We start from the raw sequence: 12,066 nt of genomic DNA, 5'->3' as shown, positions 1-12,066 counted from the left end.
CGTTACAGAGGATGCGACAAACATTTAGCGGTTTTCTGATCAAATACAAAGGGATTATCTCCCCTAGTAAACAAGTTTGAGTGAAACGATATTTCATTGGTTTATGTGTTAGCGTATAACCCAATCAGTGGTCGTATTTCATTGCCCGGCGATGTTTACATCATGGCGGCAAATTTCTCCTAAACCGTGACGATAGGCACATTTCCTCGTCAAAATATAGACATCTCTTAGCTTTTTCCTGCGTTATTTGACTCTTTAGGTATTTTATTTATGTGTCTTAGATGGACATTTTCATTTGTCTATTTCTTTTTTTAGAATGGAGATTGGTAAATAGCTCCGTATGTACATGTTGCAGACACGGCGCATCATGTTTGGACTTGCTCGTCCTGTGCAAGTGTGGAATTATTCTGTTTGTGAATGTGTGTTATATTGTTGGTAAATAAATGAGCAGACTAGCTTGACTATCAAGCAGGTAGGCATTAATTTGTTTCAAAGAAGAACGCCAGTAGGAAGTGTTAATGACCGCGTGTCTTGTATGTATTTCCAGTAGATAATAATGGACTCCCAAAGCATTGAGTTTTCGGAGGAAGAAATACAAGAGGAACTTGCACGACTAGGTTACAGAAATGTTCCCGAAGAAAAATTACGAGAGTTCAAGAAAGGTACGTTATACATGAAGAACATGTCTTTGAGTTTAATGCACAATGCGTGGAATATTATTTTCTTTTGATCATATGTTATTGTTATAGAGATTTCTATGGTAACTACATAGATGTGTTGCGTTGCATTAGGGTAGCTCGACTGGGACTTCAGAAAAAGAAACCAGCATGGGATAATGGAATTTGCTACAGCTCAGTCAAAAAGCTTTCGCCAGTTCTGCCTGTGTATAAGAGACAGGTGTCTGTGTACCACGGTGTAAATATTGTAAATCTCCAGTTGACATTTGCATATTGATATGTTGACAATATTTCTACGGAAGTGTGGATCGTTTGCCAACTTGTTTATTCCTTTTTATAACACTCCATAATTACTCTGTTTCAGATTTGATTTTGTTTCGGCATTTGTTGATTATATTATTTGTTGATGATGATCCAAAACAAATTGAAGATGTTTCTGAAGATTGGTAATAATAAAGGAGAACAACCCTTCTAAAGCTGATATATTGTAAAAATGTCCTTTAGCCATTTGTCTCTAGAGAAATTCATTCATATAATATTACCAGTTATTACCATAATCATTATCATGATTATATTTCAGACCTCCAAAGGTTAATCCGACAAGAGCGCAGCAAGAACTCATCCTTCAACACTAGTGGCTCATCACACCCAGGTGCCGATGCTGTTGACACATCAGCATCTTCAGGTAACATGACGATAATAACCACAAGAAGTTTTGTTACCTTGGATAAAGATCACAATACCAATTTGCCAACATTTTATTGTTGATGCCTGTAACTTCACCTGTTCACTTGAACTGTTATTGTCAGGGTAACATTTTGATTCTCAAGATCATCAAAGAAGATATATAGTTGTCCCAGCTAAAAATAATCATGATGAGCAGTATTGCTTTGATTACAAAGGTGTGAATGGAAAAAAAAATACAACTGAACATGTAGAAAGGGAAATGATGAAGCAGCACTAGACTTGGACATTGTTGACTGGTTGACAATGTTGATTGTATGTTTCTGATTGTGCAGTGTCAAGAGTTTAAAGCATGATTTGTTCTGATGAATGTTTCTAGCTGTGTTATTGTCTCCATAGCTGTGTTCTTGGTTTTACCAAAGTGGTAAATATTTGTAAGAGTTTGTTGCTATGCATCAAGGGCTAACACCATGAAATAACAGAAACACTCTTCCAAGTCAAACCCAACACACACATTCTCTAAGTGTAAGATGATCACTTCAACCACAGTTTTTCTTATTTTCAGCACATGGAAGTGTGAGACGAGAGAGAATCCCACTAGAGGAAGTTTCTGACCAGGGTTACCTCGACCACAGAACACACGTGTATTCACATGTTAGTATTTTGAAATCATAAAAATTGAAAATTTGAAGAATTGTCATAAAAAGCACTCAATGTGCTTAAAATGGACATAGGGGACATACAAGAGTTAAATTTGTTTTCAGAGATCTAGCAATGATGGACAAACTGAGGCCAAGCATCAGCTTAATCAATAAAATGTTTTGACAATAGTTTCAAGGGCAGTACATGTGCACCTTCAACATTGCTGTTTTCTCTAGAAAGACCCTGTAATGTCCACAGGAAAGTAAGGACTTTCAAGTAAATTTTCAGTCTTAGTAGAGGACATTTACAAAGATTACCTACAGGTTGGTGTAGAAGTTGGTAAGAGAGTACTTATTGGAGAAGGGTATGTAATACAGTATGGGAAACTTTGAATATAATAAGTCTTCAGTAACTTATGCTTCTAGTAAGATGTATTGAAGTGGATAAGATGGTCAGGGATTGTTACTCAGTTGATTGCATGTCACTATTACCTGAATGTGTAGGACATTGCTCCTATATATTTAATCCCTAGTTTGGTCAATGCCACCATGATATAGCTGGCTGCAGCGTATAATTACAAACAATTGGTAATGTATTCATCATCATGAAGTATGTTTTACCTTAAAAGGTTTTCATAAATGATATCAATAAACTACTGCTAACATCCTGATGTACAATACCTTATGTATTTATCCAGTTAATATCCATAATCACTTCAACTGTGTATTTTAGAGAGGGATTGGAAAGGAGAATAATTATGGAGTGGAGCCAATCTTGAAGAGGCCAGTGACTGTTCACTCCACAAAAGGCCGTGATGACACGTTCAGGGATGATGTATCAGAGACTGACTCAGAACGAAGGATGGTGAAGAGGAAAACATTAAGGTAGCTTTGCTAATTTCACTTTCAAACTCACAGTAATCATATGTGTAACATGTACTTTACGTCAATGACTCATGTAAGTTTGAGGCCCAAGTGTTATTGTGCTGTATATATGGCTTTCTTGGTCTGAACCATCATAATACAATCAGGTTTTTTTCAGCAAAACGTGGATGCTCAAAACTTGTGTACATTGTCATGATAGCGGGCAATGGTGAAAGTGTAGTGAATTATCAACAAACAGAAATTGTTCATTTGTCAGTAAAAGTTCAGCATTCATGGATTACCATTTACACCACCAAGAGAAATGTTCTTTGATAAAAGATGATTGCCTACAGTGGTGTAATACCTTAATAAATCTGGAAAATGTCCAGAAGCAGCGTACAATTCACTCACAAGGCATGTACATGCTTCTTGCTCTGTTCAACTTGAGGTCACTCAATTTCTCTGATTTATTTTGCAGGAAAAATGACAAAGGCTCAAAGTTTATTGATGAATCCATGACAGAAAGTGATGCTGGTATGTGGTGGCAGTCAGTATGCATGTCTGCAGCATATTGCGTTATAATTTAAATTATGACGATAAAGGAAACTGTTTAACATTGTCATAGACATTATAATGATAATAGAAATGCGAAGAAATGTATAGATATCTCAATTGTAGTTCATGATCTATTTGCTGCAATTGTAGTGTGGTTTGTATAGCATAATGGGGTTATCTCCCTTTCATCAATTTTGTGAAGTCAGTTGTCATTATCAGACTTAATAAATATTTACTTATATGTATTTGAAGGAAGTATCATTGATGCCAATGAACGACTACAGCGACTAGCCTTACGAGATTCGGATGATATTGCCTTAATCCGACGACCGCATTCAGCTCCTGCAGATGTGAGTATCCCAGAAGATAGGTTGTATTACATTATCATCTTAATATGAATTTTGGCAAGCTTGTTCATCTGAAGAATATGCTGTATTGACTGGTTCTGAAGTATCAATAACATTGAAATGTCATGATAATTTAATTTGAATTTGAATTCCTAATTGATGATTTCTTTGTTATTGATCTCTTTATAAACATGATAAAATTCCATCCATTTCTAATTGTTTTGAAACTTATTCTTTCTGTCATTCATCTGTAGGCCCCATATAGACTATCTCCTGATGATCCACGGCCTGCCTCTGGTGAGTATCAAAGTACACATCTCTTAAAGCCTGCGAGTGACAGTGAGATTGGTTTAACACCATTTTGAACAGTTATATCATGGTGCATCAGTTTAATGTGGGAGAAAGGTCCATTGAGATGCAGATCTCAGATATTTACCGCTTTGTTGAAACCCACGAGCATGGGTGTGTTGCAGACAGACCTAAAAGCATCAGTCTGCTGTCTTGCATGGTCTGAAAAAAATTTGTTATGTTTACCTCAAGTGATCCTTCGAACGGCTGATCATCCACACACACGCAATATCCGGAAGTCAGACCCAGTGGCGCGGTACCAACAGTTCCAGCAGGCCTGGCAGACGCAGAAGGCCCCCGGGGGAGAAGGGGCACAAGGGGCTCCGTTGGAACATTCGGGAACAGATGCTGGTGCATGAAACCATTGAGAAGGTCAGTAGGGCTACATCATTCAGTATGTCAAATATTCATCCTCAATGACTCGGCTTGTCTAATGTATGTCGGCAGAAAGTTAAATATGTTCTTTTAGATTGTTGGTTATGACCTAATACTGCTTTGAGTATAAAAGTTCTGAAATCTAATGTACAAAGATCTGTGCTATGATCTGTGTGGTATGTTGTTGTCATTGTTGGTAAAAACTTAGCAAATGGAATTATAGTCACATTTTGTGTTTTTTAAATGGAAAATATTAACTTTTGAAGAAGTAACTGAAAGTTATTGTGTGTGTATTGAGTGTGCCAGTAATTAAGCCCTTTTCAACAATTTTCTGAATTATTTTTCAGAGGCCACAAAGAGTGTTTGTTGCCAATAAGTATGTGGTACCCACAGAGAAGAAGAGACAGACCCTTCGATGGCAAATCAGGATGGATCTTGCCCATGGCAATAAGCCTGCTTGTGGATTCTTTCATGAATATTAATTATCAAGTGAAGTTATCTGTGGACTGAATAATTGCTGCAGCCTATTTGTAAGAAATGTGTGAAGTCATGAATTTGTACATGTTTGACTATTTACGTAAACAAAAATAGATTTGTAATTATTTTTTAGTAGTCGAAGATGACTTGTAATTTGTGATACATGACTTGTAATTTGTGATATATGACATGTATGTTCATAAGAAGAATCAATGCATGGCGATATGTGTGCGGCTTTGTTCATTTGAGGTGATTGCCATTTTCTCTCAATGGATAGATCCTTCTTTCTCCTGCCTAAATTATGATTGCATATAGTGCCTTTAAACAATATGATCATTAACACCTCCAATGATTTTTTCTCATTTTATGATATATTTGTAATGACAGTTCAGTGTTTTATATGCATTCAATGTTGATATGTACTTGGTGATAACATGCATTTGAGCACCAATGACGTAGTTCATCTTTACATTTTACAATAGAGTAAAAGAGAAGAAAAATATGATTACTGACTTAGAATGTTATGTTATTGAAAACATTTTAGAAACTTCAGACTTGTTTTAGTTGAGAGTGACATTACACAAACCAACTGTGATCTTGTATGGATATATGTATCATGTAAATATTGACTAGTCGATTATGACAGCAAGATTGCCATTTGTACACGGTGTCTAGATATACTCATTCTGCATCATGAGTATCATTCAAATCATTAATATGGGATGAGCTGTTCTTTAATGTCAGCTAAAAAGTTTGGATGTTGTGTGTGATGACATGTATATTTTAATTGTATGGTGTCTGCATTTTGGAAATTGTATAAAGCAGGCTGTCTTACTAACTTATGTGTTTTATGTAAAATAAATACCATGAATGCATAATTCCCATGTTGTTGATTATTGTTGGAATAACCATAAGTGACATTCACTAATGCAAGATTTAGTTCGTTGGTTTTGAGAATTCAGCAAACCCTTGGGGATGAAGAGCTATTTGAAATTAACACAGCACACATGATAACATAGTCAGTTAACTCTGTGAAGAACAAGACCGCCTCCGTGGTGTAGTGGTTAGAGCGTCTGCCCGGGAGAGCGGAAGGTCGCGGGTTCAATCCCCGACCGCGTCATACCAAAAGACGTTAAAATATGGTACTTGTTGGTCCCTGCCTGGCGCTCTGCATAAATGGGTACAACAAGGACTGGTCGACTCGGAGTCAGTATAATGTGTCTGAGTGGGGTATTCATGCTTCACTGCGGCATGGTATCTCAGTGGGCTAGCACTATAAAACCAGCTTAAGTCTGGACTAGTACAAGCAGCCGCACATACACATACACACGCACGTCGTCATATGAGCGAAATATTCTCAAGCATGACGTAAAACCCAATTTCACCTCACCTCTTTGAAGAACAGGACCTGGTTGTATGAAACTTTAATGAAGCATTAACGTGACATTAAATGTTCATTAAGTAATGTGCCATTAAATTCTGTTGTACTAACGTTTTAATGACGTTTTGTCATTAGCATGTCATTAACTTATTGAAGGTCCTGGGGTATCTTTAGAGCGTCATTAAACTTCCTGGAAAAGTGAACATTGCGCCAGAATTTCGTTTGCGCAGCACTGGATCTACCTACAGCTATAAAATTACACAGAAATGTAGAGTATTAAATGTCCCATCTCATGGTATAAACTCAGTTTGAAAAGTAGACACTGCTAAATGTTACCCCTAATTTTGGTATGCTTTAAAAACAGTAAATTTGTCTGCTTTTTATCGTGCACTGATAAAAGTACTGTGCTGCTATATTTTCAATTTGGCATCTTTACGGAAAGTGTGAGCGAACAAAATTCTGCCTGATACCTGAACGACATAGGTATGTATTAAATTAGTTTGTGTGCTTATGTATAACGTTATACACTTAATCGTCAAAATGACTCGCAATATGTGTTGAAAATGGATTTTCCCCTATGACGTCAAATGGCTACAAAAAGGTCATACACTTATAAAGATAAGGGGGCATCACTCCGCTATGCTTAATTCTACGTCATTGTAACTCATATCACTTGGAGAGAATTTGCTGTGAATAAGGACACTATATTTTCGTGATGTTTTGTTCCACTATTATCGAAAACAATGATACTCAAAACATTTGTGACAAACGCGCACCTGGACAATGATTATACACCATTGTTTTGTATAATCATGTGCCATATTAAAGTTCACAAAATGGCTGCCATGTAAATTTCGCTAACTGTGATGGGGTGTAAATAATGCTTGATTTCAAAATAATGCCTGAAGCCACTTACCTGATATTTTGCAGTATTTAGTAATACAGCCATTTACTGCAAGTACAGCCCTCATTCGCTTAGGTAGAGTAGAATACAGTGATTTTATGTACTCAGGAGTAAGTGATGTCCAGATAACTTGAACGTGATCTATCAGATCCTGCTTGCCATGTAACTGTCTTAGTAGCCTGATTTTCAGAGTTCTCCATACATTTTCAATGATATTACAGTCTGGGGACTGAGGAGGCCAATTCATTGTCTGAATGTCATTGTCACGTTTCCACTGAATTGTCTGTCTAGAAACATGGACAGGACAATTGTCCTCTTGAAATATATGGCCCCGATATGCTGGAACTTTGGCTATTACTAGCCAAAGGTTGCTGTCCAGTATATCTATATACTTTGTAGAGTTGATATGACCATCTACATCGACAAGGGTTCCAATGCCTTCAAAACAAATACACCCCCAGAACATCACATTGACACGTGGGGCATTTTTATCCCTATACACACCAAGGCACCTGGGTTTCCACTTTTCTTCATTTGTCCTCCAAACATAAACTTTCTGATCTTTTCCTACAACAACTTGAGTCTCATCTGAAAATATTACCCTAGACCAATCTCTATTTACATTCCATCTCAAATGTGTTCTGGCAAAGGCTCTTCTCTTGAACCTGTTTTGAGAGGATATGGTAGTTTTTTCTTCACAACTCTTCTATGAAAACCATTTTCATGAAGACGCCTTTCTATTGTCCTCTTGGATAGTCTTACTTGAGATGTCTGGTACCAAAGTGAAGCTATATCCTGAAGAGACTTCCTCCTATTACACTTAACAATCTTCAATAAAGCTCTAGTATCTCTGTCAGTTGATTTTCTTCTCCAGCCACTTCTGACTATTTTCTGTATTTCCTCCTTGAGAAAACCTCTTCAGAAATTTACAGACAGTAAACCTATTAATTCCAGTTATTTTACCTATTTCACTTCCACTCTTGCCTTCTGAATTCAAACTTAATATGAGCTTTTTCTGATAGGCAGTAAGATCTTTGCCTCTAAGTGCCATGACACTTTTAGCAGAATCATACTAAGCACTTGAGATTTATTCCCCTTTTGTTTACAAAATGTAACAGCTGTTAAGTCAAATTTGTACCCCCTAAAATTTCATACCCTATAACTATTGCTAAGATGAAATAAACTTTCATTTTAAAGGACCAGCTACTGCTGGCAATAATCACAGCAGTCATTTTGTGAACATTAATCTGGCACATGAGTGTATATATCCTTTAAAAACGTGTGCATATATACATTTCATGAAATGAATAAATCATCAGTCAGTTTTACTTAATGTTGATAATGAAATTAGTTTCATGAAACCATATGTGAATGAAACGCAAAGGATACATTAATACTAAAACTGTAATCCGCAGGACAGTGTGATGGTGTTTAAATCTTATTCAACCGACCTTCACCTCAAAGAAATTGCCAAATATGTTCAACAATGTTGATGTATGACATCATGACCGATTTCTCATGAAATGGCGGCTTTGTGGATATGGGTGCCCACGATTTTGCGAGGGAACCTTTGTCCATAAATGTATGATGTAAGTAATCGGAAACATTCTGACTATCTGCGTATGGTTATTTGTTGTTATTGTTTTCATTGAAAAAGTCAGAAATGCCAATAATTGCCTGTCGTTTTTCATGATTTTGCATCTGGCATGGCGTCACACGCTGCACAGAACTTTCGAATGAATATATCAAATTTCTGTATTGTATCTGTTTTTAATTTTCTAGTTCTTGCCACAATACTCTTTCCGTGCATAATCTAAAAGTATTGTGCTCATGCATGCTACCAATAGACAAACTGATGTCTAAAAACTTGAGAAAATGCTTCCCAGTATAAAATCTGATTTTCGTTTTGTTAACTTTTCTAGCAAGCGCTGTGTTATGAGCACAACACTCCGTTTTCACGCCCAATGTTTCAGATTTTTTCTAGACACTTGGTTTTAGTGACAAAGACCATTTGTAAGTTGATTCTAAAATGTATGAGGAATTCAGCGATGCATTTGTCACAACTGAATATGAAATATACGTTATGTAATAGGCGTCATATGACTGGCCTTAGCGAAACTTGATTTTGTAAACACTATCCAATATGGCGGAAAGCTCACTTCGGCATTCGTGTTCGTGCATTTTCCAAAACATCCCAACCGATTCTAGGTTTATCGGAGACGTTTCAGAATTATTTAGATGTGTTTCTTCACAGCAGTCGAAATGTTTGTTTTTGTTCCGTGGTTTAGCTGTAAAGATGCCATTTTGACGGACGACCGAGTGTAATGTTTACGTCGCGGAATTGTGGGAAATATTTAGGGGAATCCCCGAATTTAATGAAAATATTTACATTTGGACGTCATTAGATAATGATACGCTAATAAGTGTTTGATACAACCGTTTTTAATGTTGCCATTAACTAATGATGCATTATGGATTTAATGTATCATTAGGGTTTAATGTTGACATTAGTTAATGAGGCAATGATACAACCGGATCCAGGAACATATTACTTAATGTCCATTCAGTTTGTTATCTTATCAACTATAGACCAGGAAATCAGTTGGCAAAGTCTGGCGTAACTGTTGAAAAGAAATATGTAGTCAAAAGAGACCAGCTGCAAAGCTATCCTCATTAATTCATCTTCATCTTAAAGGGATGGTGGGGTAGTCTAGTGATTGAAGTGTTATTCGTCATGCCAAAGATCCGAGTTTGATTCCCCACATAGATACAATGTGTGAAGCCCAATTCTGTCCCCAACAATGATATTGCTGAATTTTAGCTAAAAGAGGTGTAAAACCTTCTTCACTCATCATGTTTGTAAAGGAAGTTGATGCATTCTTGACATTATCCCTGTTGTGCAGGAATTCTTACTATTTATGTGTTGTACAGGCAGACTTACATCAAATTAAATAGAAGTAATACCTGGTCCAGTGGTCAGTAAAGAACCTATGTTTAGACAACATATGTATCAGTACTGTTATAAATACAACCATACCACCTATTGCTGGTTTATGGTGTTATGTTGTGTTTGTGAGGATGCGAATATTACTGTAAAAAGTTCCCTAATTGAACCTTACCAAGCTGTGTAAGAACAGTTTACCAGTAAAGTTGATATTTGCTTAATGACAGATACTGATCATAGCATGTGTACCGTATATTACCTTCTATAAGCCGACCCCATAGCGTAACTCATACTTAAGCCGACCCCCTTCTACAGACTGCTTTTTTTTAATCCTCAAAATTCGGCTTATAGACGGTAATATACAGTATATCTAAAATAAATGTATGGTGTGCCAGAAGGGTCAAAATAATCATACAAACATAATTATGAATTGAATATAAATGCCTATGGGGGTTAAAAATCATAGGTGTTGCAATACTTTTTGCCATGTGTATATAAAAAAAAGTCATAAAGCATTAAAAAGAGATAGCCACCTGTATTGATTTATGTCATCAGAAATAAATATCTTAGTGAAATAAATCCCACAACTGGCCCCCATCTCTAGAAAACAACACTTGTGCCACCAATGGTTTTTTTTGTATCTGTCTTGAGTAACTTCATCATATTTTGAGAATAATTGTTCCCATTCTGACACCATGAATTGTGTAAAGTAACATTGATCAAAGGCAGTAACTGTGTATGCAAGGCGTGATACATCTGTTTGTAAAATGAATAGACCTTGCCACCACTGAGAAGCAGATGATGGATGGATGGATGGACAGAAAGATGGAAGGAAATATGAACTCTCTTCCTATATCCCCTGCACTATTTCATGGTGGGTAATAATATAATCTATAGGAAAGTGTAATACCAGCTATTTACATTTACCACAAATACAACTTGTGCTGAACAAAAAAACACAGCTTGTCAGTTTGATGTGGGCAGAAAACCCAAGGTCGTAGATGTTTACAACTCTGGTGTAGCAACATGGCACTGGTAGGGTACATGAATTTTACTTAGTCATTCTTTGAAAGGGAGGCCAGGTCATTGTTGGACATAATAAGAGAAACTCCCTTTAAATTTTGTGTCATGTTTTGGGAACAAATCACAAACAATGTTTGGCACAAAATGTATTACCGTGCCACTGGAAATTTTGAATTCTTGCAAGTTTCTTTCTGTGTCATCATAAAAATCAGTTCTCAGCAAGACATGCTTACATTGAACACCACAAGCAGAAATCACCTTTATCACGTGCCAATTCTGCAGCTATCACATCACGGATGTAACTTATACACAGAGAACGTAAACCACAAATAATGTATATTCATTATTCATAATTCTAAGATGCTTTGCTGAAAGATCAAAGGTACAGACAGTACCAGTACTTTATCAGCCGATAAAGTGCACTTTTTTGCATGACGTCACACTATTGACGTCACACTATTGATGTCACTACGCCATTCTCATCTGCCCCCTCACTAACGTAGCCTTGGTAACCAATGCAAGCGTCCTCATACTTTAACTATAATAGTTCAGGGCAAAAGAATACTTTATTACACTATACCACAGGCAAATTGTAGCTCAAATAGGGTTGCGCAACAAAGAGAAAATGACCAGTCTTCCCATATGCAAGCAAAGGTTGGCAACGTGCTTCCCTCGCTTTGGTTCGAAAAATATTTTTAAAATCAAAATAAAATATCGCCATCATCAAAGGTATACACTCATTTCCTCACAGAGTTGTGTTCTCAGATTTCCAACCTCATATTTAATAATTACTTGTGTACAATATATTTAATTCAACATTTCAAGCGCAAATTGTGGCATGTCAAA

The 12,066-nt window shown here is 36.6% G+C and overlaps 1 protein-coding gene across 1 annotated transcript; it reads left to right on the top strand.

Moving 5' to 3' along the window:
* Nucleotides 1–265: 265 nt before the first annotated feature.
* On the top strand, nucleotides 266–5,846 carry LOC124286352 (hydrolethalus syndrome protein 1 homolog). Its single transcript, XM_046722715.1, is given in 10 exon segments — nucleotides 266–662; nucleotides 1,258–1,362; nucleotides 1,927–2,015; nucleotides 2,736–2,887; nucleotides 3,345–3,400; nucleotides 3,674–3,771; nucleotides 4,023–4,065; nucleotides 4,309–4,412; nucleotides 4,414–4,488; nucleotides 4,839–5,846. Coding segments are annotated over 10 exon segments (963 nt in total). The 5' UTR covers nucleotides 266–556; the 3' UTR covers nucleotides 4,974–5,846.
* Nucleotides 5,847–12,066: the final 6,220 nt, after the last annotated feature.

This window comes from Haliotis rubra, unplaced genomic scaffold (genome assembly GCF_003918875.1).
Source record: "Haliotis rubra isolate DU_JTF1 unplaced genomic scaffold, ASM391887v1 Scf380, whole genome shotgun sequence".
NCBI classification, from domain to species: Eukaryota; Metazoa; Mollusca; class Gastropoda; order Lepetellida; family Haliotidae; genus Haliotis; species Haliotis rubra.
This window is presented reverse-complemented; position numbering and strand designations above follow the sequence as displayed.